The 26,746-nt window shown below is 40.5% G+C and overlaps 1 protein-coding gene across 1 annotated transcript in view; it reads left to right on the top strand.

Annotated features, from left to right (window-relative positions):
• Positions 1-26,746, top strand: part of grin2ab (glutamate receptor, ionotropic, N-methyl D-aspartate 2A, b) — a 116,485-nt gene that overhangs the window by 20,525 nt on the left and 69,214 nt on the right. The window contains exons 3-4 of the mRNA XM_026171575.2: positions 7,938-8,162; positions 8,256-8,414. Coding sequence (XP_026027360.2) covers positions 7,938-8,162; positions 8,256-8,414 — 384 coding nt within the window. The remainder of the gene's footprint in view (positions 1-7,937; positions 8,163-8,255; positions 8,415-26,746) is intronic.

The following is a 26,746-nucleotide window of genomic DNA, read 5'->3' as shown; positions in this document are numbered from 1 at the left end:
GATGTTTGACTTTTCTATGATGTTAATTTAAAAAAGGAACAAGAAGAATTTTCAGTTCCTCTTAACCAATAATGTCAGAAACCCTTCCATGCTGCTTTAACTGCAAAATAAGAACCTTCATTAAGATGGACACAGCTATACTACACGGACAAAAGCACTGGGACACCTACACATTACACTAACAGGAGCTGCTCAGCCATGGAAAAACATGCCATGAAGCTCCCGGGACACACAGTGATTGCGCTGATGTTAACACCAGAGAAGGCTTGGAGGTCTGCAGATATTTATTCAGCAGAGCGTTGGTGACTTTTTCATACTTTTTATGGACTTTAACTTTATGCAATCTGCCACTTTGTGGTCTGTGCTGCTGTGGATCCTTCCACTTTGCAATATAACCAGTTATAGTTAGTCGTGGAAAATCTAGGAGGGAAGAAATTTCACAGACTAGCACACCTGAATTCAGTGGGCTGTTTGGAGCTACACACCCATGAAGTTTTGCACTTCATTGTGTTGACAGTGTCTGTGCACATACAAACAGACACAATGACTTGACACCTGCCGAACTCCTGAAACCTGCTCTCATGGTAGCGTCTGCTGATTTGTGTCTGTAAAAACATTTTGCACAGAATATACACACATACAAACATACGTACAAAAAAATTAAAACAAGACCAGCCACACCACATTAACACTGCATTCAAATTTATTAGGACGCACTATCTAGTCTCCTCATATGTTGAAGTAATTGTAAAATTGGCTGGGTGCACTTACAAGTACTATAAGGACTGTTTTTAATTGAAAATGACATGCTCAGTCCCCCGATGAAAGCCCAAGAAGCTGAGAGCTGCCAACATGCCTCGGAGCATTCAGTGACGCTGACTGGTTTGTTTTGTGCTGCTTGAAGTTTGCATTTTAAGGTCTTTGTAAGAGCCCAGAGCATTGATTAACAGCTCTATTGAAAATCTGCACAATGTTCGACTGCTTCTTCCTTTCTGTTTTCACAAAAGATGCAGCATGTGGATGTGTGGACCACTTAGAGTTGTTTGGCTTATAATTACTCTTGAAATGCATTAACTGATTCCACGTTTTAAAGCAAACGACCCACCACTAGAAGCACCAGCCCGTCAGTGTCATTTCCAGTTGACAAACTGATATGCTGATTCACCATGTCCGCATGCTGACTTTCAGTTCTTGGAGGCGCATTGATCTCACCCACCTGTTATTTATCTTGCTTGCTCTTTGAGGATAAACGGGCTGAAATGCATCATCTCCTTTTTGGTGCAGCTTGACCTCAGCGCTTTTCCTCCAACTGGCAGAATCAGCTAATCATTCTGCACAAAATCATCCTTTAATAAATGACCGAACAAATCTGAGAGGTGGGCAGAGATTCAAAAGGTCTGGAAGCAGGCTAAGCTGCACCTCATTACTAGGTTATTGTCGAGGATGCAGCCCAAGTAATTAAAAGGCAAACTACTGATTCTCCTCCTGTCTGATCCTGATCTCCACAATATAGGTTTGCTCCTGTTACCCGACGGATTCTTGTTCCATTTAACTCATTCAGTAATATCTGCAGATTTTCTCTTTATGTTGGCCATCTGTTTCCCTTTGTTTGCAGTCTTTATGTTAAGCTAAAGCAACTAGCCGCTGGCTGTAGGTTCTTACTTATCTGCTTCTTTGTGTCTGAAATGAATGGAGAGATTTAATTGGTTGCCAACAGATGGGGTAAAACCTACATAAAGGAAAGGCATAGCTGCAAAGTATCAAATACTTTTGATGTATATTATCACAATTAAAATGACATATCTGATGTAGATAATTCCAGCATCACCATTAAGCGCTCAGTGCCATGAATGTCAGCTGCAAGTGCTGTATTTCTAGTGACTTTTTTAAAATATCACTTTTATCAGCTAAAATTGATTTAAATGCTAAATGACAGACGGATGAATGTTAAGCTGTCAGTCTCATTTTTCATACCCATTAAATGTAGTGTGTAGTGTTTGAGAGTGTGTGTGTGTGTGTGTGTGTGTGTGTGTGTGTGTGTGTGTGTGTGTGTGTGTGTGTGTGTGTGTGTGTGTGTGTGTGTGTGTGTGTGCCTAGTTTCAATATTTACTCGCCTTGCTATAAATTTCATTCAAAAAACACTTTCTCTCTTTAAGCATTCAGGTTTCTCACGATACTTGAACCTGAAAACAAGCAGATTATGGGCAAATACTGCAGTCTTACGGTGCTAAATTCAGCTGTCTGTCTACAAATTGTCTCTTAGGAGTCCTTAACAAATCAGAAACATGCACACGCATTGATTTATTTACTGTCTGTGCAGCAGTGAAAAAAAGAAGAAACATCCATTGAACGATATTCACCCCTTCCAGCCATTTCCTTTCTGTAAATCTGACATTGATACCTAATGATAGTGCTTGCCACTTGTTTACCTGCATTAGACCAACTCCACACCACGTCTGACATGTTTACAGCAGCCAGCGTGCCCGAGATGTTGGGTGACTTCGTGCAGTTCTGCTCCCATCAGTCACACATTAGCGTCTCTGCCTTGCCGAGGTCTGTGTAAACATCACAGGCTACAGTCGCTCTGTGTCCAAACTCAATAATCTATATTAGGGTGACAGTTCACTGGCTCAGTTAAAAGACAAGACTGTAAATGACTCAAGACATTTGCTGATTCACACTGATTCAAACTTACTTCTGAAAGGTAGAATTTAATGCATATATATATATGTATGTATATATATATATATATATATATATATATATATATATATATATATATATATATATACATACATACACTGTATATATACTGTATATACAGTGTGTGTATATACTGTATATATACTGTATATATATGTGTGTATAAAAAGGCAAGCTCAGAGTTTTTTTTCTTTTTCAAGGATTCCACACCTTTTAAAACATTTTCCTGAAATATGCCCCTGAAGACGTCACACTGCCATCTGCAAGTTTTTTCCAACTGAGACACAGTTTAGCACAGACTGGCTGGTAATGTGACGAGCATGGTTAGCTTCTCACAGTAGTATTGCAGCCAAATAAAACTTAGAAACAATAAAGGTGGGTGGCCAACTCTTCTTTTAACTTCTGTGCACTATAATCTTTCCAAACGCTGAACTGCTCTCTTCAACAGAGACACGGACTCCTTTTTCTTCATCCTTCTCATATATGTATGCATTATGCACTGGCTGCCAGATTCTTAAGACAACGCTGCTAACATTGCCAGTCTCGTCAAGTCATAAGCAAGTATGAAAGCCGACATCAGTGCAAGTTTTTTTGGCGTGCGTGTTATTTATCGACCGGGTGCATCGGCCTGGAAGCGCAGTATGAGATGCAGCTTGTGTGCATCCAGCTTGTGTGCCTCTCTTCTTAATGCAAATGCAATTAGCATTTAAGGGACTGCGCAGACATCAGAGGGAGAGTGCACATTTTGTGGTCGACTACACATTCTGGTACATTTATTAAGGCTCGCCCAATAGTCAGGGGTCAGCGTTGGGAGGATGAGTCTCAGATTTGAAATGAGCTGTTAAAGGAAGGTTGTGCAGAGTAGCAGGATGGAAAGCTGAGATCATTAAAGCTGAACTTGAACTTGACACCAGAGCTAATTCGAGCGAAGCCACTGTGGAGATTGTGATGTTGATCTTGATCTAAGCTGCCGTGGCTTTTATTTCCCCAAACATTTTATGTTCCGAGTGACTCCTGCCTCACATGCTCCAGTAATTTTCTAACTTAGCGTTTAATCAAGACCTCAGTAAATGGTTCGGAAAGTTAAAAACTTCCTTTAATGGGGGACCTTTATTTCAGTATCAGCACATTTTTATTTGCTTTTCTAGGCTTGATTTCTTTCTTGATTTATCACCCCTCTGCATCCTAGTTTCACTGTTGAGGTGCATCTTTGGAGATCTCGTTTACAGGCGGAAAGCACCTAAAGACAGTCCCAGTTACTGATAATTAGCTTCTGCTTTAGAAAATCAGACGCTAATTTCATGCAGATTGCCAGTTCAAATATGCACATAAATCTGGCCCTGACACTAATATTTTAGAACCGGGTATTACAGGGATAAACATACCAAACTGAAAATATATATATATTTTTATGATAAAAAAAAGAAGCTTTTATGTATCACTCACACTAGAAAGAGGGTGGTGAGATATTTTAGTTTGGAAGTTGTTGTCCTGTGCTACCACCGGGGCTGTGCATATCAAAAGAAATGCTAATATTGTTACGTTCCCCTGAGGGGTCTAGGCGGGGAGGGGGAAGTAACAAAAGTGACCGGGTCAGAAAAAGGAGTCAAGGAGGCAAAAGGGTTAAATTAAAGAGTTTTATTAAAGTAGCTCAACTAAGAGAGACGGACAAGCCGCTATCACCATTTAAGAAAAACAAACAAAACTCAGGCGTTGGTCAATAAAGCAAAGTCAAAAGGAAAGCGCAGCTCACTAGCTGGAAACCACAAACACAGCTCACTAGCTGCAATCACCACAAAACACAGACAGCTCACTAGCTGCATTACAGGGAAAGGTGGCACCTCAGGCAGAAGAAGTGGTGGGACACAGGCACCTTCAGGAGGAGGCCCTGCTAGGGCCGTAACAATATGTTTTAAGTTATTGAACCCTGAGAGTGCGGAGAACAACCTACCGGTTTGATATAATGCAAAAAACCCTGCGTTTGTGCTCCCGTTAATGTGCAGTTTAACGTTTTCTCTCGCTAAAGAAACTCGCCCTTAAGCAAAAGTAGATTTAATAGCGATCGCTGCTACATGCTTTCTCAGGAAAAGGGCAACACATTTCCCAGGTGTTTCTGTACCAATACCGTTGAGAACAATATTATTGCTACAGCATGATGAAGAGGAGCACTAAAGAGGCCTGTTTTACTGATTTGTTATTGGACTCATTTTCTTCCTCCCTCTCTAAGCTCTCCACTGCAGCTGCATTGTTGCTGACCACCGATTTGACCATATTCGAAATCTGACTGTATAATACAATGTTGAGCTCTTACACTGCACTGAACACTTGACATAGGAAGGTTGTGCCTAAGGAGGTAGAGAAGGCTGGGCGCTAATCAGGAGGTCGGCGGTAGGGGTTTCGATCACTGGCCCTTCCAGTTTCTGAGCACGATGCTGAATTCCAAATAGCCCTGATGGATCCATCAGCGTGTCAATGTGATAGATGAGAGTTTCATGTGTGTGAATAGATAGATTTGAGTGGTTAGTCAGGTTAGTAGGGTGCTATATAAATGCCTGTCAGCTTTACGCATATGACAGCAGATCCTTAGTTAGAAAAATAGCAAGACAAATTTGATCAACTCTAACACGAAGCAGCATTTCCACACGCACAATTCAGATTTGTATGACAGATGCCTAAAAGAGAATCTCCACCAAAAACTGTTTGCATATTTGTGCAAATGACTTTTGTCACTTAAATTCCGTCAGTGACTGACTAAGCTTAATCTGTTACAAGAGGCCTCTGAAGGTTTAAGGAGAGATATTGAGTGGAATACCACTTTAAGGCATTTTGGGGAAACAGCCGTATAACCAAGAGCATAATTTGTGTTGTCATGTAGAGGCACTATGTAGGTCTGCTTCATTGGCGATGAATGAAAGGATGAAATTGTGGACTGATAGATTTAAGCAATTACGCCCACATGAGCTTTATTTAATAGGAGTTGGGGCTAACATTGTTGAACCACAAAATGTGCTTATATCCGAGGAAAATCACTCTGGGTTGTGTTACAGCATGCACGCAGACATCCTCTGATTCACTGTCACTGAAGCTGCGGCTTGAGGGGCCCGTTAATGCGAGATCCTGCTCGAACATTGGGTGTGTTGTCTCGATTTTTGACAGATACATCATTTTCACAAATCTAGATTCAAGTTCAGCTACGAAAACAAAATTTTTTGTTCTTTTAGACGAGGCTTATTTCCTGCTTGGAGGCAAACTTGTTCAATTTAGAAAGCATGTTTAATAATCACAAATGAAAAAGCTCCTTGCAGTCTGTTCCACTGCAGTAAATCAGCCACTGGGGGAAAAAATAAAAATTCCTTTTCATAGTCATTTTTTTAAAGAGTGAACACCAATTTTTGTTGGCAGAGAATTATCTCACTGAACATTTTACTTCATTAAGATCTTGCTTGGCCCTCATCTGGCAACATTAGCATGAATGCTAACAGTTATCCCTCATGACACATCACAGGAGTCAGCGGATGTGATTTTAAGCACAAATGCAAATCCTCCAAGACAGCGTGAGCACTCAGTGACCCAAAACGTTGACCGTTTTGAAAACTGCGGTGCAGCACACTCTGACTCCCAGTTATGTTAGCTCTGATGCTAACTCCAGGGAAAGTTAGTGTAATCTTGTCCCATTGGTTGGAGCTGACACTAATTCCCTGGGACAGGAGTGTAGCGGTGTGTGATTTAGCGGCGTATGCTAAGTGCTGCTGGAGCTCCGGGCTAGTATGTGGGCACCAGGGCAGAGAGAGCAAGCTGGGAAAGTACTGCCTTCACTAACTGGCCTGATTAGACCGGGTGTGAGATGACATGGATCAGATACACATACTAACCCAGCTGGAAAGACAGATTGGGAAAAATTAAATAAAAAGAAAAAACAACATGAGTGCATTAAGAGAAAATGAACAGATACGGATGATTAGGAAAAATGGGTGGAAAGTTAAAAACCAAGAGAGGGGAAAATGAAGAGATAAAAAGACAGTAGGTTAATTTTGTGGACGTGATGTTTCCTCCTGGGGTGTTTTTCAGCTCTGCTGGACTGTGGCGGTGTAAGAAATTGGCTGAGATGCAACGTAGCATTTGCATCATGGTTTCATTAGCTCTCATTCAGCCCAAGGCATTTCACACTGCATTTCCTCTACTCATCTGCTTCTCTTAGATCTGCTCGTATTACAGAAAAAAGAAGGTAATACAGAGTAAGCTGAAACAGGGAGCAGGAGCTTGTCTCAGACTAGAATTTGGTTAGGATATAGAGCTAAAGAGCATTTTCATCTCAGCAAATGTTACTGATTGATGCAGACACTTGTGTGGGCCTTTAGCACTTTGGTTTCCTCTCATATCCCCCACCCCAGGAATGAGGTAAAATCAGATTATTTATTTCGGGGTTATTTTATCTGTTAATAGCTGGCACTTTGCTGTGAATACTGCCTGAAGGCATAGATTGTGTTCAAATAAAAGCAGACAGTGGAAGGGAGATTTGGGGCATCTCATGAAGGCCGATTAGCGGTTAGTTAGGTTTAGCCCTGGTCTCCATGCGGTTGCCCACTTTGACACTGAAAGAAGTTATTTTTGAACACTAGAGGACAAAAAGAGGATGATGGGCTTCTAGTCGCAGTCATTTCCTATCATCTAATCTTTGGTTTTGCACTTGAGATTAATCATTAAATGCATCTGAGTCACACTGTGTTTAGATAAATAAAACCCAGTCTGTGAGAAAGCTTTGATATCACTTCTGTGCCTTTTGAAGACATGTGAATACACTGCCAAAATTTATCCTGCCTATTAGGGAGTAAAGTACTGTAGATTTGAACATGTTCTTGTTTTTTTATGACTCAAAATCATTCTTTACATTAAAATAGTAAAGATTTCACTTTTTGTGGCGGAAACTGTGTGACTTGTTGGTTATTTTACTTAAAAAGTCTTGGCTATAGATTTTATGATCTCCAGGATTATTATTTTAAGATTTAAGATGTTCATAAAATATGAATATACAGGTATTTTCTTACCTTGACAGTGCACGGTGCTGCATCTCTCATCTGCACCTGTGACATGCTGCTGATAACAGGCAGAATTTGTCAAGGTAAAGAAATATTGTTACAGGCTCAGTATATGAGCCCCGCCATCATTTCAGGAGTAAAATGTTCTGTTACTGGTTCTTATTTGTATTGATGTGTGTGTGTGTCTGTGTTTTACAGGGTATAATGGGTGTAGTGGGCTGGATGTTGCTCCTACTTTCCCATATGATGGCGCCTGTGGCATCCCAAAAGCCCCCAGGGCTCAGCGTGGGCGTGATCATGGGCCAGACGCGCGCCGTTATCGACCAGGATCTCCGACCACCTCGGCGCCCCGAAGATGCGCTCGATGTTTCCGTGGTCACGCTGAAGATGAACCAAACAGACCCAAAGTCTGTGATTACACAGGTGAGAAACGCATTGGCATTCACCAAGCATTACACACATGAATGCATCGCCTGCCACAAACTGATGCAAGAGTTTGTTTTACTTTGTCCCAAGGTGTGTGAGCTTCTTTCTCGCACTCGTCTCCATGGCATCGTGTTTGCTGATGGCACCGATCAGGAAGCCATTGCCCAGATCCTTGACTTCCTGTCCGTTCAGACTCAACTTCCAGTCCTGGGAGTCCACGGAGGCTCCTCTATGATTATGGCTGACAAGGTCAGTGACCTGACGCAATGTTGGCCATTTCGAGGACACACATGCAAGGCGGACTGCTTTGCATACATCAGTGTTTGTTTTTTGGAAGTGAAAATAAGGACCCCAATTAAGTTTTGTTTTCCAGATGTTTGTGGCACTGATATAGTCCATATAGTCCACTTGGTTTCCAATATGAAAAATGTTAAGCTCCATGCGTTACACATGTGAATTGCATGTTCTCAGCTGGTAGGTACATGAGTAAAAAAATCATTTGCTTCCAGTGAGTTACTTTGGGGATGCCTCTTTGAGGTTGTTTGTCTTATAAATGAATGCTCTAGATGAGAAAATAATACACTGGGAGGTTTCTGAATGATGTGTGTGCTATCAACAGCTCCATCAGATTAGTGTTTGTTTAAGTTGAAAGTGGAAATGCTGCTGTCAAAGTTAAACAGAATTTTAATTGCTCTGAATTGATGGCTGCTATCACCCGAAGTAATTTTATGTTAATTAGGCTTTTAAAAGGTTACAAAGTGCACATTTAGAAGTGAGGTGTTTGTAAGGTCAGAAGACGCCTTTGCATGGAGCACGCTGCATCCTCTGGTACATCATTTTTATTTTAGCAGATGATCGAGGATTGTTTAAATATGTAATAATGCATTTTCTGCTTTGTCTAGAACTGGGCTATGCAAAGCCTAACCCCCCACCCCCAAAGAAAACCAAAAGAAAGAACAAGAAAAAGAAATCCTGAGCTGTATGTAGCTGTATCATGTCTAGTGCTCAGTGGATGCAAGAAAAAACAAAAACGACAAAACAACAAAAAAACAGATTTCTAGTTTTAAAAGAAAAAAGAGGAGATATCTTTTAAGAACGGGTATTTGTGTGTTTGTGTGTGTGTGTGTGTGTGTGTGTGTGTGTGTGTTTGTGTGCGTGTGTGTGTGTGTTTATTTTGGTGCGGTGCTCAGTGCAAAGTTAAGGATGTACATTGCTTTCTAAGCTGAATTCTCTCTCTGGTGCTGGCTCTGTAGACCTCGCTGACTGACAGACAGACAGACAAACACAACTGGTTCTTTAGCTTTTAAATCTCTCAGGGCACAGCAGCCAAAACACAGGAACCAATAACTGCCGCAGTACAGCAGCCTTTTGAAGTGCTCCTTGACGGGGGATGCAGTGCGCGAGCGTGTGCGAGAGAAAAAGACAAGAAAAAAGGATAACAGAAATGAGGAGTGAGGTAAAGGAGACAGAACTGGCTTGAAGGTGAGGGGGTCTGTGGTTGTAACGTGAAGGTCAGCAGTTTGGACTCCCCGCTGAGTTTATAACGATAGGGGAAATAAATAAACGAAACTTTTCTCGCTCTCAATCGCTGCCGTTAATGTTCCATTAAACAGGGTACTTAGCCCCCGACTGCTCTAATTGAACAGCTCGGTGGCCAAAAGTACAAGAGAGCGGTCATTTCTGGCAGCTCCCAGGTGTAAAAGTGAGTGTGTATGGCCTGTAACTAACCAGCTCCTCCACAACAGCTCCTGCAGGGTTTACCTGTAAATAACGAAGACTCCATGCCTGGTTTAAATTGGGGCAAAACCATCCCACTAGCAGGCAGGTATGGAAGAACAGTGAATGAGCAGATCATCGAAAATTCTCAGACATGCGGTTGCTCGAGTTCACATCTACCTTGTCAGATCAGAAATGTAGGGAAAGGACATGAGAGGGCACAAGTGAACTTCCTTGTGCGTGTTAAAGCTTCCTGTAGACACGATTGGGACTATAGGTTTTCATTAGCTATTGATATATCGTCAACAACTCACTTCAGTATTGCTGTCATTGCACAGACATGAGCTTTACTGACTCACTGACTCGTACGCCCTCCAGAGTGAATACACTTGTTATATTGACAGTGGAGGTAAACAGTGAACCAGCAGCCTGCGCTCACTACAGATGAATAACGACCAGAGTTGCCACCATAGCTAGGATTATGCACTTGAATTGGAAGGACTCAGGTGACTGTAATCTGCAGTCCACTGACATGTAGTCGTGATATTTTACACACTGTACCTTTAACAAGAGATGCGTATATTTTAAAGGGGAGACATGATCACCTCTTTGAGATAAGAGGTTTTTTATTGCATATTTGCAGATAAGGCGAGCCACATAAAAACTGCTACAATGCACATGGCATGATAATAACAAGATGTGGCGGCTAGTCATAGATAACTATTATTTTCTTTGGGAGGCAGATATGCTATGTAAAAGGCCTCTTTACACATTTGTGAATGGATACTGTTACTGTTCAGAATCTTAATAAATAGATACAAATACATAAATTCAACAAAAAATATTACATTTAAGAAACAATCAAAAGTTTGGTATTTTTATTTGATTAGGTGTAAAATATAGCTGGCATTTATTTGTTTATTAACCGATTGATTCTTTTGATAATATTTCTGAGCGTCAGACATACTGGTGCGCTACAGCATTTGCTGATGGCGCCTATTAAAAATAATTACAGAGGTGCCGAGGACTCTCAGTGAGGCTGACACATGCTTTGCACTTGATGCTCCCTCTGTGATCGTGACAGCTTCACAATAACCCCCTTCAGCACTTTTTTTTCAGCTCTATTAGCTCCCATTAATCTCACAACATCAGACACATTTAAGCAGGAATGGTCTGAAGACTTTGAAAAATAAAAACAAACCAACTCCAGCAAACATGATTTGCTGTGGAGGAAGAAAAAAAAAAAGTCTGGCTATGTGAAACATCTCTTGGCAGTGTGACCACTGCTTTCATACCTGCTGTCAGTGGTGTAGCGATAATCTGGAGGATCGAAATAAATCCCAGTGGGCTGGTAACAATTCAGCTTGATTACTGTGGACTAACAAACAACATTGTGCTTTTTTGCAGCTTGAGCGAGTCGTGTGCTCTCTGTCACCACGTATACATACACTTCACTCTGTTAGTGTGCCAATCAAGTTTGTACTAGAGGAGTGGAAAAATGAGCGGATCCTCCTGTGGTACCTTGGGTATGTTAGCTGGCCACAGTATCAGTTTAGACAGCATGCTTTAGATGGAGAGCAAAAACAGAAGGAAGAGGATGATGCCAAGAAAATACAGAAGAAAAAAAATTGTGCTCTAAAATAATGGATATACATAGAGGTGGGCAGTGCAAGTGTGAAATCCTTGGTGTTAAAGCAGTGTTAAGCTGCCAGAATGCCAACTTAACTGTCATGATTGTGTCACATTTCAAGTAAAGGCTTTCTCCAGTTGTCACTTTTATTAGCTATAAACAGGGATGGGCACTGCAGCGATCCATATAAACTGATAAAGAACCAGGGTGAGGTGACTTAAGGCAATGACTCTCTATTTAAAAAATAATAATAATAAAAGTGTTAAAACGAGGATTTATATATATATATATATTTCAAGTAGGTTTTTTGTCAATTTGAGTTTGGCTCAGTTTTTTTTTTTTTTTTCATAGTAGTGAGAATGTAGCTTTGGGGGCCATTTTTAAACTGATCAGAACCATCAGTATCAGTGATTTTGGTCAACTTTCATAAAAATAATAATTATGCTCATTTTTACTCCACAATGTTTGTCTTAGAAGCAAATCAGGGAATTGAAATTCGTGCCCCCAGCCACCTTTAAAAAAAGCAATATTGCTTTTTAATGTATACATTTTTCAGATATCTTGGCAGGTTACCATATCTCACAGTTAAGCAAAGTCTTAAAGGTTGTTGTATGTGTACATTTTTCTGGTTTTGCAGGCTTCTGTATAATAAAGTACTGTAATAACATAACGGTGCATGACCACATCCAGTTGGCTTGGATAGTGCATGTATGTACAGGGATTATCTTTTGTTCAGCATCTTGTAGATTGGAATGAGGGAAGCTTGGAGACTTATGCGCAGGATTGTTCTGTCAGATTTATGGATTTCAAGAATCTTTCATGAATCCTTTGGAATTACCAGGATTTCTGAAGTGATTACTCATAATTTTTGACCATCTTCTACTAAGTCACCAAAAATACAATGAGGTATTTATACTGTAAGGGAAAGGCAGAGGTCCTGTTAGTTTTATATATATTTTAGTGCTGTCAGTGTTAATCTCGTTAAAATGACGTTAAAATGACGTCATTTTAATATTTTATACATTTTAAAAATATATATAATTTTTTTTTTATTCCCCTCTCGCCACTGCGGGTGGTCTATCCTTCAAGCTCGGGTCCTCTACAAGAGGTCTGGGAGCTTGAGTATCCTGCGCAGTATCTTAGCTGCTAGGACTGCGCTCTTCTGGACAGAGATCTTGAATGTTATTCCTGGGATCTACTAGATTCACTCGCCTATTCATACTGTCATTATATTAATGCTGCTATCCTGTATATATTGTACATACTATTGTTTGAGTACTAACGATTGTTTTTTTGTACTTTTTATATTTTACATTTATATTTATTATTGAAACTTGCACCAAGGGAGTGGCAATCCAATTTCGTTGTACTCTGTACAATGACAATAAAGGCTATTCTATTCTATTCTATTCTATTCTAACTTGGGGATCACTGCACCGAGCCCTCCGACTACCACTGGCCCCACTGTTACCCTCCACATTTTCTCGAGCTCTTCTTTGAGCTCTTGGTACTTCTGCAGCTTTTCGTGTCCTTCTTCCTGATGTTGCTATCATTCAGTATTGCTACATCTATCACCTGGTGTGATAGACCCCAGCCTCTATAGATCTTGTGCTCAATAAGCAGCTGGATAGCGTAGTGGCAAGCAGTGTTGGTCAAGTTACTTGAAAAAAGTAATCAGTAACTAATTACTGATTACTTCCCCAAAAAAGTAATCCCGTTACTTTACTGATTACTTATTTTCAAAAGTAATTAATTACTTAGTTACTTTTTTAAAACAGATTTACAACCTGAAGAGGTGATAAAGCGATAGATCTTTCAGCCCAATTCTACTTTTTCTACATAATCCATCATACAAAATGTAATCAAATGGAAAAGTCTCTTTTTAAAACTTGTTTTATCAGTTTTAATCTTTTAACTTTATGCATCAAGCAAAAATTTAATTATATGCAACATTCTCTGACTTGAATAAATTAGTTTAACATTTAAACCTATTTTCTGCACATTCCAGCACATAAGATAAAATCTTTTTTGTGTTTACACTCACTCTTTCAAATAGATGCAAGTAAAACACAGCAGAAAATAAATAAAGTCAAAGACTCAGCGGTCCTGTTGCTCTATTTTCACCTGTAAAGCAGGACTGCGGTAGGCGGAGGTTTACCCTGGTGCAGGTGTGCCGCAGTGGTCAGTTGAAGAATCCGCGAGTTTCTCTGTGAGTTTCCCATTACGTCGTAGCTACTCGGTGCTTGCTTGGAAGTTTAGGGGTTTTTTTCACTGTAAAAAGAAGTTTTCTTCCCACGAACGATGGACGCTGTTTTTGTCACTTTTTATGGAATCAAACTCAAAGTAAGGTCAGTACTTCCACGCTTTAAACGCTGCACGCTCATACTCTCTCCCACAATCGATATGTGATCCATTGTTGATCTGCACACAGCTGTTGTCACTAACGGCGCACTCGCTTACGTCACTGTCGTGAGACATTCTCGCAAAAAATCACGGTTTTAGTAACGCAGTAACGCAGCGTTCCTACGGGAAAGTAACGGTAATCTAATTACCGTTTTTGCAATAGTAATCCCTTACTTTACTCGTTACTTGAAAAAAGTAATCAGATTACTGTAATCTGATAACGCAGTAATGCGTTACAAGTAACGCGTTACTGCCCATCTCTGGTGGCAAGACTATATGGAACGGGAGTTATGAGTTTGACTCCATACCAGGACTTCTACATCCAGTAAGGGTCCCTAGGCTAGACCCCCCCTATGCTAACTAAGCCTCCCTCAAACATGAGCAAGAGACATAAATATGAAGCAATACCGGCTCGGACGTCACACCTGGCAAGGTCCACGTCAGGTGTTGAGGAACAATTACACCCTGAGAAGTGGGCTGCTGGAACAAGATGGCTTAAGTGAGCACATATTTAAATGAACCGTCTACCAGGCTTTCATGTAGCTTCTTGCAAAGCACAAAGGAATTTTGGACTGCTTGTCATCAGTCCTCTTTAAATACAGCTTCTGACTTAAGATTGGATTAATGAGTGGATTGTTCCTCCAAAGACTGCACTGGATCTGGGACCCAAAGTAGCCCCCAACCATGATGCTCACTCCACCATGCTTCACAGTTAGAACAAGTTTTCGGGGTACAGTTAATTTCATCCTTATCATAGTGTTGTGGATTTTTGTCCAAAGAACAAAGTGTTCTTTAACACCTACACCTACTTTGAATGTGGTTTGCATGCTATCCATTCCATTACATCTTTTTTATACAGATTTTTCTCATCAATGATACATGAACACAGTTTTTGCTGGTGTTTTCTTGTCACCCTTGAGTTCTTTTTCAAATCTTTCAGGATTTCAAAATGTATTCTTGGTGTTATCTTTGCAGGACGCCCACTCCCAGGGAGAATTGCCTCCATTTGCTGACAGCTTGTCTTTGTGGATTGATGACCAGCTAGGTTTTTAAGAAGCTTTTGCAGCCTTTCCAGCTTCATATGTCTCTATAAAGATTTTCTAACCCCTTTAAAAGTTGTTGTCATCGAGGAATGCTTCACACAAAGCTATATTTCCTCAGAAAAGCAGACTTTGTCTTTAACCAGATTTTGTCTGCCTTTTTTTGTAGAGAGAGGCACCTCTGCAACCTACGCATCCAATCTCATTTCCTTAATTGTTCGCTTACTTTTTCCTCAGTGTGTTCAGTAAAAAACATGAAAGGTATGGCAGTTTGTTTGTTCTCAGTTCAGTAATTTTGTCTTTGTCTATATTTGTGGCTTTGAGAATTTTATTATCCGAAATTCTGATAAGTCCTGGCGGTACACCTTATAAAAGAAGCTTTATACCTCAGGGTTATTCTGCAGTTGCACACTAGTAACAGACTGGCCCTCTAGATAGTAACCTTATCCACCATCACCCTACATTGTTATTGTACAGCAACATTTTGGCTGAAATTAAGTGAGTTAAATCAGCCTCTGCCAGCTGCAGACCAAGATGCTTTTTTTCTCCTAATTAAAGACAAACAGCTTAGAGATCTGTCCACTCTTTCCAGCTGTCTTTCTCTCTCTTTTCCAGTCTCTGCCTCCTCCTCATCCCTCATAATGCGTGTCAGGGGATAAACAGTGGGAAGTTTGATGTTGTGCAGTTAGGAGAGAGACATGGTTAGGGAACGTGGAATGGATGTGGACAGAGTGTATGTGTAAGCCCGGGAGAGGAACAGGATTAGTTTGGAATGCTGTGCTTCCATTTCAAAGAAACTGCTTTGGGAAATAAGACATGTTGTTGGCTTTACCTCAGCCTCATATATGCTCGCTTATTCTCTGCCAGCCTTGTTCATCTCGACTTTAAACTTTCTATTTTCACATGTGTGTGTGTGTGTGTGTGGAGGGGGGAGCAGAGGGTCACAGTGTGTAGGAACAGGAACATGCTGAAATGGAGGGTTGTGAATTAAACATGCATGTTCTTTCTGCTTTGCTCTGCCACTGTGGTCGGATGCTACTCTTAGTGTCTCTGTATCTGCGTGTGCATGTGTGTGTGTGTGGGTGTGCACGTCTGTCCCAGCCTGGGATGTCCCATATCAGTAGGGGCCATTTGCCCAGGTTCTCTGCTGCGACTCTTTAATATTTAACACCTGCTCCCCTCACCTGCTGTCACTTGCTGAAGACACATTACTGTGTCATTCACTCGCTGAGCTCTTCCACGCTTTCACCTCTAATTCTTTCCCTTTCTCTGCCATTTGTTTCCTTCGTATCTCCCTGTCTCCTCCAGTCCTACGTTTCTTTCTGAGCCTCCTCTGCTTTTCCCTTCTCCCACACATCTCCATTTGTGCTGCCACCTTATCCTTCTCTCTTCTGTTTTTTCATTTTATCCACTCTTACTTCCGTGGTTGTTATTCTCAGAAGGCTCAGGTTGTGTGAAGAACAGCCAGCCATGTTAGAAGGATTTGGGAAGTCTTGCTGGCCTTGAAGCCTGTGAAGCATGCTTGGATGATGGCTTTGTGGGTCTGTATGTGAGAGAAATAACAAAAAACCTCAAAAGAGGAGGGAGGGAAAGAGAGAGTAGCTCGGTTAGTATGGTTGCAATGGTGACTAAACCAGACTACATCATTTAGTCCTGTTTTCCTGGCTCCTGTGCTTCTCTGGCTCCACAGGGTTTGATGCCTGGTTCCTTGAGCTTGGCTGAGCACCACTTTGACACAACCGACTGGCAGTGTGAACCACATTTGAGGTCTTTTTCTCCAAATATAGTGAATCAATTATGACTAATTAAAAAAATATGAAGTATGTCCACACTAGCAAAGGTCTTTATCCACACTAAAATACCTGAAAAATAGGAAGCCTCTTCTCTGTCTTATTGTTTTGGTCGACAAACATCTAAGCAGCAACATTCACAGCAAGCAGATGCTGTGTATTTCAAATGTAGGTTAAAGAAATTAAAAGAGGTCTTCAGTATTTTCTGGAATAAACACACTGTTAAACATGGCCAGAGTCTGAAATAATGAGGCCGGTGTATTTACATGTAATTGCTGTGAACCAAAGGTTCAGGCTTCATACTGCTCGCTCAATTTCTGACAGGATTTTTCATACTCTTGGCTTTTTATGATATCAGAGAGAGTGAATATCCTTAAGATCCTGCCTGGCTGTTTTCACGAAAGCCCCACCCACCTCCTATTCAAACCAATCAGAAGACAGTTCTAAAGAATCCATCCATCCAATTTTTTCTGCTAATCCAGTTCAGGGTTGCTAGTCCAGTTATCAAAGGACGAGAGGCAGGTTACACCCTGGATAGGTTAGCAGTCTATCACATGACTAATACTGTCTGTCACACACGATTATATTATACATACATTCTATATGTATAATATAAAATATATGTTATAGCACCCAGAGTGTAAATATGACTGAGTTGCAGCCATCTGCGGTGGGTGAATTGTGCCCATGCCTATTTCACAGTAATGTCTCTCAGTTTTATGTACAGAAATTCATTTGTTTTGTTTCCAAAACCTCAGTTTTCCTTTTACACTGAGATGTTTTTAGAGTCATTCACTTTGGAGACTGTTTTAAAAAATGTGTTTAGTGAATGGAAACTCCGGTTTTGTCAACACATAGGGGGAAAAATGTGTTTACAGTTTCTGTTTGGCACTTTCTTATGGTAATGCAGTAAAAAAACTAAAACTAAAACTAAACAATACCACAATGTGGGTCATATCACGGTTATCCTGGAAATAGCCCCCATTATGCTGATATTCTGTTCATCAAGTCTGTGAATGTGACATAGCTGACGAACAGACTTTGACTTATCCTAAGTGCACAGTGAAGTCACCGTTTGCAGAGGAGCCAGACATCTGCCAACTGATGCAGCACATCAAAGACTATCATTGCTTTAATGTTACACACCTACCCTTAAAAGTGGTGATGAAATAATATATGTGGCCACTGCCAGCTCATCACTAGGCAGCATTTTACTGCTTCAAACATCAACTTTACTGAGTTCATCTAAGGTCATTTCCTGTTGCAGCATTTGCTGTCATCAGCTGACATGATAAAGTGTATCAAAGCTGTTACCAATAAAAATAATACCTCGTGTGCATTCAGAGGTACCAGTAAGTGCTACATGCACTTAATATTTGGTCCTATAGAACTCTTTAATATCTAACACTGTGTGTGTGTTGCCACCTTTGGCATGTTCATGCTTTATATCCAATCTGTTTCTCTTTTATAAAAAAAAACAGGGTTACTTTTACTACGCAGTATAATTAAAGATCCTATGTGCTTAACTCAAATAGAAACAAAATTTTTATGGCTTTTTTTCCATTGTTGAACATAGAACAGCACAAAATGTGCACTGACACAAATCAGAAAATGGACAACTGAAAATGAGAGACAAACAAAAAGACCAAAAAAACATCACATTTGTAGCATATTTCATTAAAATTCATCAAAATTGTTTGTGGGTTGAAGAAATATATTTGAAACTTGAAAGATTTAAAAAAGCAGCTGGTCTATGCCCTATTGTGTTAAACAGGATATTGGAACTTGGCTGTCGGGTGGCGAGGTCACCATTTCCAAGAAGAAAAAGAGCTGAAGCGCGTCTCCTCGTCATGCTGTTTTCTGTTGATGCTTTTTTCATTAGAGCCTCAAAGTATTACAGACTGTTTTAATTTGCTGGGTGTCAAATTCTGCCATTTTGTAAAAGCTTCACTGCCATCATCAGTTGTGGTCGGTCTCACTCGCAACTTGTCAAATATGAATGCTTGTTAAGGATGTTTTGGCATCTCAGTCATACTCAATCGTTTGTCAATGTGCAGGATCAATGTTGTGACGGATGATATACCACAATCTTTTAGATACCATGTATCTTTTACTAAATGTAACAAAGTGGATTTGGTGAAAACACAAAGATCCCCCGGCTCTTGTGTAACGTTAATCGACATCATCATTTTTTTCTTTTTCAGTAAAAAACTGAAAACTTTTTGTGAAGTAAAGTCAAGTTGTTAAGTAACCTTGACATGACCCCACTGCTCTGCAGTCCTAAAGCTTTGAGCTGAGCATTTTTGCTACTTCCAACCCAGAGTTTTAAAATTGGACGTGACAGTAAAGCTGTTCCTACCTTATTGCCTTATTTGTCTACAGTAGAGACAATAACTTATGAACTTATGAATGAACATCATGTTGTATTAAAATGGGCGCCCTGGTGATGAGGTGGTTTCCACTGTTGTGTCCCAGCAAGAGGACCATAGGTTTCTGTGTGGAGTTTGCATGTTCTCTCCAGCTTCCTCCCGCTGTTCAGAGATATGCATGGGGTCAGTCTAAATTGACTGTAGGTGCAAATCTGATGGTTGTTACAGGTTGTACCTTCCCTGAAAGCTGGGATAGGCTCCAGCCTCCATGCAACCCTCAATTAGACAAGTTGAAGAGAATGCATGGATGCTGTTTTATATATAGTCTTTAAAAGTCATACATACAGTATGGTATGTATGACAGTGGTATCTACCTATCTAAAACAATATCAGAATTTTGCCCTCAGTAACCACATCTTCAGCTTTGACACGTCTCCCTTTCATCATCATTACCTTTTAACTTGGAGTGCTTTTTATCTGTGAACAATGATGTTCTCTCTTACTTTTGTTCTTACCTTTTAGTACACGTTCCACTTTCCTTGTCCTTGAATTTTCTGTTTATGAAGTTTGATTTTCTGTAGGTTGTCCTAAAGAAACCTACAACAAACTGGCAAGACCTTACAGACTTGTTAAAGATCAATCTGGGAATTCATGCTTTTGCCGTCCATTTCTGTGGAGAGATAAAAAGAAAAGAAAAAGAAAACATTGCTCTAAGTACACGATTGATAAAAAAAAAACATATAAATTTTACTTGACTGGACCTCCTTTGAGATATTAAATCCAAATTCAAGCAGAAGGCAACTGAGGCACAGTAGTAAGATAACAAAAACATGGAGAAAAATAATACTCTTATTCAGTTCTGGTGAACTGTGCTTTACACGCATCTTTTGATTTTCTTTCTTTCTTTTTTCACCACCATCAATGAAATGGATTTTGTTATTATAGTAATACAGTTATTAGTGAAATGTTGATCACAAAAGGAAAAAGATGCTAGAAAAAAAAGGGGAAAAGACATATAACAACAGTCCCTGTTTAAAAGTCGACGTTTGTAGATATAAGCACGTTAGCAAAAGTTGCTTTTCATTTAATCTGCACACTGCTGAATGAGCGGATCACTGCCTTGAAGGATGACAGAAGAGCAATCCATTTGTTTCCGTTAAACAAAAGCTCCTCTGATCTGACCTTCTGCTCCCACTCTTCACATGATTGCTTTAAGTGAAATAATTTGCATCCAGTGATGTGGACGACCAGTCTGAAAGGTCAACACAATCCATTAAAGCCATTCTACTTTGGTTCTTTTTACAGTTTATCTATTAAAGGACCCTGGATATCAGTGCACAATGTATTCATTACTATAATAGACTATAATAGCTATTTATTCAGTGCTATCAATTAAGAGAATGAGTGTATTTACCTGGACGTGACTTTAAACTCTATATTTATACTCAGAAAGGATGGCAGGCACACACTTTACATCTAAGCTATGGCTGCTATTTTTACTCAGGGAATATGTCAGTTTTGATAACTTACCCACTTTCTATCCAAAATTACAAATACAGTACATAATTACAGTAAGAATACAAACAGTTATGGGTGAGGGGAAACATACAGTATACTATCACGATAATTTGCGTCGTGACATCAATCCAGGGACAATAAATATCAATATTTTATTAAATAAATTAAAATAAAAACTCTGGCAATACTATAAAAACAAGGGCTCATCTGATGTACCACCATCCTGTGAGAACGTCAGCTGAACAAACTACATCCATCACTGGTCGCACTTAGCTTGATAAAGCTAGCTCCTAATTCACAACAAGCTAATGTCTCAGTCACATGAGTAAAGAGAGAACAGCAGTCTCCTTGTATCTACAAGAAAATCAGTGGCTGCCTGGTGATTGTGTTGAATTCTTTCACATTCTCCCACTGAATGCAACCCTTGATGAGTGAGTGACTGAGTGATTACCCATAGCTTGAGGGTGTTTCACACTCATAACCACTTTTGTTTACAAAGTGATGGCACAGGTCACCAGGTAGGATCATCCAGGTCATGGTAGTCTTAAGAGCTTGAAAAGAAAATGAGAAGTGAAACATCTTAAAACAACGTGAAGAAGTCCAGTTAACTTCTTTTTGAGGTCTTTTGTCTTCATCAATGAGCATAGCTCAAGAAGACTGGACTCATCTGGCTTTCAGCTGGTTGTATTTTGTTTGGTTGCTGAGTTCAAATGTAATCATTAAATGTTTCTGATCAGTGTTTCTATTTAATGTGATTTTATTTCATTTAAACAGCGGTAGATATGTCATTTTTGGCTATTTATCTCAGTTAATTGCTGTATTATCAGAAGCAGATTAAATGTAATTGCTAACTTGACCCCATTCAGTTGCAGACTGATAGCAGACAGGATCTGTCTTATGGCAGCATTAATGGCAGGTTGTAGTGTGAGTGTTGATATGCTTAACAATCTCATTTTGCAGTAAGAAAATAGCTGAAGTATATGTTACTGGAATACTGTTAAAAGCAGTATTGAGAGTTAAGTATTGTGATAATATCATATCGTTGGGTGTCTGGTGATTCCGACCTCTACGTTATGCACAATTGCAGCTTTTGAAATTATACATGCATTGGTTATGATGAAATTTAGTTTAATTTTGCCTCCTTTGTATGACAGTATAAACAACCATTTGTACCAATGACTCCTTTAAACAGAACTACGAATATGTCTTTTAAATAAACCAAGTTAACTTGCTTGTTCAGAAATGTTTTATTCCATTTCAGAGCCTCGTTATTGTATTCAAAATGTTCGAAATGTCAGTAAAATGACTCAGTATGAGGAAAATGGAAAGAATCTCAGCTATTGTGATGCTCAAGCACCGTCATATTCCCATCTCGCTGTGTGTCGAGCTAAGTGCTAAGCACGCAGCAAGATGTTTAGGATCAGGCTCTGCAAGTAATCCCTGCTTTACCAACCCTTTGAAACACACATTTTAAAGGACGTGCAGATTCACTTTTTGTTTACTGTTTTAAGCCAGCGATTGTAGTAACACAGAACCATTCTTTGCGATGATGTTGTGCTAAAAGTCCGTAGATGTAAAAAGCCTTTGGTGATCAGTTGGTTTCTGTTGACACCAGGAGCAGAAGTGCTGTCAGTCGCAGCTGATATTTGACAGAATAGTCTTTAAGGTCCTGGCTAGTGGTGTTGCTGCCCAGCCTAAGCCTCTGCTTTTTTCCTATTGTGGTGACTCAGGCTCATACAAGTCAGCTTTGACACTGACAACGCCTGGCGTTCATGGGGGCAATGGTCTGCCCTTTTTCCTCTTGGGTGCAAATTGCCCTTTTCAAGTAGCAATCAAAACTTTTCAGGCCTTGCCCTGGTCCTTTCATAGTTCATGACCTTCTCTGGCTCAGCTGAGTTAGAATTAGAGCTTTTATTTATTTTTTGCCCATGCCCCTGAAAACTGCCTGAGCAAGGCAATGCTGACAACCTATTATCAAATGTGAAATAATCCATAGCGTCATCTGCTTGCTTATAGTGGGAAGTCATTTTGGCTGTCCAAAATGCCGATGTCAACTCGGGTGCCCTTAGCTCATCAGAGCTGAAGGAAAGGGAAAGAAAAAACCTGAATGTTATCTCAGAAAAAAACTCCCTCTGCACTTCTCTCACCATCAGCTGAAGTCAGAACATGTCACCGGATTCAAACTACTCTGCTACATCTGGCCATAGCGATAACAAGTAAAGGATGTGTCGTTCCTTTGGCTTAAAGTTGGAAACCAGCAAAAATTACTTGCATCGCAACAGCCAAGCAATATGTGTCCACATTAAAATGCTCTATCTCTAAAAGTAGAGAGAGAAAAGGTTGGCACTAAATGCTGCCATGGACTTCCATCACGCTGACACATGCAGCCAACGCAAACAGGTAGAAGCAACATCGATCTTTATTAGACTTAGCTAAGCAAGAAGTCTCAATAGAGAAAGCATGGAGAAGCAAACCAAAGTGTTGTGTAACAAAGGTAAAAACTAAATGAGACACAAACTAGTGGAACTGACAAAGCCTAGAGATGAGGAACACAGACGTGGAGTGGCACAGCGCACACAGGCAATCTGAAAAAGACTGAGGGGAGTGCAGAGCAAAGTACAGAGGCCTGCGTTAGGATAAGGAGGTAACTTCACTGGCTCACTTCTCTGGGGCAGGTTGTGTTTGTGATAACAGGCCAGCAGGTAAGAAATCGCAGCCTACTGGGCAATCAGTTCTCTGGAAAATAGTTACAGTTCCTGAAAGATCCAGTTGGCCTCGGTGCACAGATGGTAAGACGGTCAGTCGTTATAGGAGACGTTAAAGTCTTTGTCTTTCCCTGATGGAATTCAGTAGAAATATATATATTCTCACGAGAAACTGTTTTCCTTACATGTTTCCCTGATGGTTACAAACAGTTTTTAAAAACCTGTATTGTTCTATATGCCTTAATGCAGCACCATATGCTACTTAAAAGGTTTAATTCTCTTTGTTTTTTACCTTCTCTCAGGTGTTAGCAGCTAAGGGCTGCTGGAGCTGTAGGAAAAGGCAAAGAGTGTCTTGCACACTGTAGGAAATTCTGTCCATTTAGGGCAGAATTAATTCAGCAGGAGAGGCTGCACTCTTGTAATTATACTCAGATCTTGCCTGTGTTTTAATGATGGGGCAGTGATACTAATAATTCTAATACCTGACGCAGTGGGCTTTTTCCCCAAGCTTTTCTTCTTGGCTTTGAATGTCTTTATTTGCAGTAAATAGAGCTTTTACATTCAAAGGCCTTAAAGCGCGCAAATGTTCTTGGAGGGCTTTTTAATACTACAGACCTACATGCCATGCACGGTGCTTTTCACATCACCACCACTCACGCAGCGCTACTTTGATTGCAGCAGCTGTGCTCCTTTTAGTCTGCGTTGTATCTTTAACCTCTTTGGATTTTTCTAATATTATAGGTTTCCGTTCTTTTATGTGTGGAAACCCTGGGTTGATTTATCGAGTTGATAGCCTCGTCTGTGAAAGCCTGACGCTGCCTGTTGATGTTAGGGTAAGTGAAGCCAGATAAGGATAAAGATAGCCTTGTTTTGGTGAACTTCAGGTTAAACTGGGGTTGCTCAGGCAATCAAAAAAGGAAGGACGGAAGAAAAATAACACAAAGACACACAAAGAAATTCACCAGCCACTTTATTAGGTACACCTTCTTACTACTTAGTTGAACCACCTTTTGTTTTCAGAATGAGCTGAATTCTTTGTTCACCAAGGTGTGCTGGAAACATTCTCATAGATTTTGGTCCACATTGACATGATTGCGTCACACAGTTGCCGCAGATTTGTCAGCTGCAGACCTTTGATGTGCACCTCCGGATCCACCCCATCCTAAAGGAGCTTTTTTTATTGAGCTCTGGTAGCCATTTAGGTACAGTGATCTCACTGGCATCCTTACAAAACCAGTTTGAGATGACCAGAATAACTTAATCTGAATAATAATAAGTGAATAACATGAACATGAAGACTCCTAAGTCAAGACAACAGACTCCATGACAAACATTGAGACATAGAGGGGCACTGGGTTTTATTAGGTACCCTTAATACTCATCCTGACAGAGTCTGTTACTACATAATGTGTCCATCTTCCACATGGAGGAAATAAACAGATTCAAATGATATCTTGCAGAAAGATCCGAGTTGCCTTGATGTATCAAAAAGAAATCAATAAAACTTCACTGAAGTTTAATTTCACACATCCACACATTTCACATCAGTAGAATCTATGTCTAACTTTACGGTTCGTCCACCGATTCATTAATTTTAAGCAACAACAACAAAACCCCTGCAAAATTCTGACTTTTTTTTCTGTGAAACATTGTTGACAGTGTAACAGCACTTGTGTAATTATGTGTTTGTGTGTGTCTGCTCTCTGTTTATCTGTCTGTGTTGGCAGTGAGTCTCAGTTATTGGTGTTTGCTCGCTGGAAGCGGCTGCTGAGGATGTCAGTCTCTCCACAGCAGAGCTGCTGCAGCTGTTTAGCATACACTGTGTTGGTGCGTCCTGATGTCTGTCTGCGCTGTGTGATGGAACAGCAGGATGTCGCTGTCAGCCAACAGGTTCCTGTGTCTCACACGCACTGAGAGAGCTGCGTTAGCCGGACCCGCCGTCCCCCGCCTGTGTTTGTGTTTATGAAAAAGAATGTGTGCACGAGTGCTCACGAATCACTCAGATCTGTCAGCAGTCATCTCTGCCTCAAACAGCCCAGCCCAACGCACCCGCTCCGAGTCTATGTTAATATATCTTCATCTTTTTTCCTGCTTACCACTGTCATCTCTCACAGTCCACGCTTTCCATCTTTTGCCCTGTTTCACTCCTCTTATAACCTCTTACTTTTCAGTCATCGTCTTTTTACTTACTCCCTCTCTTCCCGTCACATCTTGCCACTGCCTTATCTCTTCTCCTTTTTTCTTGTCACCCCCCTTCCCCCCCTCCGTTTCCTCTCCTCCTTCTCTCACGCCCCAGTTGGGGAGTACAATGAGATGGCAACGGCAGGGCTGTGTGGTGCGGTGTGTTTGTCTGTGTGATGTCACACTACAGCAGCTCCATAGTGGCTCTCTCTTTTTTAATCCCCATGCTCACAGACCACACTGCTATTTTAAGATTCTATAAACCTTTTCAAAGAAGCTTCGATGGGGAAAGCTTGTCCGCGTACTGTGCACCAAGTGTGTTTGGCGAGAAAGAGTGAGCGTGTGAGTTTTTAGTTATGGTTGTATGTTTTTAAGTCATGGCAGCTGAGCACACGTAGCATGTTTAGGCTTCATGTCAAAATTATGAACTTAAAGCCTTTTTGAACAGCGAGCAAGTGTATACCTGGAAAACAGCCGTCGCTTCTGAATCTATATGTACTATGTTAATTTTTTTGCAGAGCCACATTTGCGTTTTTGCTGGGTCATGAAACTGTTAGTGTCTCAGCAAAAAAAAAAGTCAACTTGAATATTTAAAAAGCAAAGCCGGTGTTTTAATAAAACAGGCGGGACCTCCAGACAATAAACCTGGCAGTAAAACTTGACTCAAAGAATATTGCCTGCTCATTTTTGCCACAGCAGTGTAATATCTCCAGTTGTGAACTGTTTGATCCCTCGGCCTTCGTCATATGTCCGTTATTAGCACAGAGTAGCAGTTCTCTCTTTTCCGTAGCGCTTGGTCTGCCATTTCTGAGTCATTGCCCCTTTTAAACTTATAAAAAAATAAAGAGTGGCACAGCCGTGGCACAGCCGTGGCTCTGAGCCAGCGCTGCACCTGTGCTCCTTGGAGGGAAAGGTGAGAAAGAGGAGGGATTTTCACTTATTTGATAGACTGCTTAAAACATCACGAGACATTCAAGGTCATGACAGAATTATACTTCTCTGCCCTCACAGTAAAAAATTCACCATGCTAATTACTCCAACAGGGTAAAAGCCCAGCAATAAAGTGTCACTTAAGGAGAACAAAATGCATTTTAGCAGCTAAAAGTCATATGTCCTGTATATATTATCCTGTGTTATGACTGATTCATTAAAATAAAGTACACTCTGGTATTGTTTCGAGACGGAGCGCTTTCTGAATTCAGCCCGCTTCTATTTGAGGTGCTCTTTGG

The sequence above is a fragment of the Astatotilapia calliptera genome, chromosome 6 (assembly GCF_964374335.1).
Source record: "Astatotilapia calliptera chromosome 6, fAstCal68.1, whole genome shotgun sequence".
NCBI classification, from domain to species: Eukaryota; Metazoa; Chordata; class Actinopteri; order Cichliformes; family Cichlidae; genus Astatotilapia; species Astatotilapia calliptera.
This window is presented reverse-complemented; position numbering and strand designations above follow the sequence as displayed.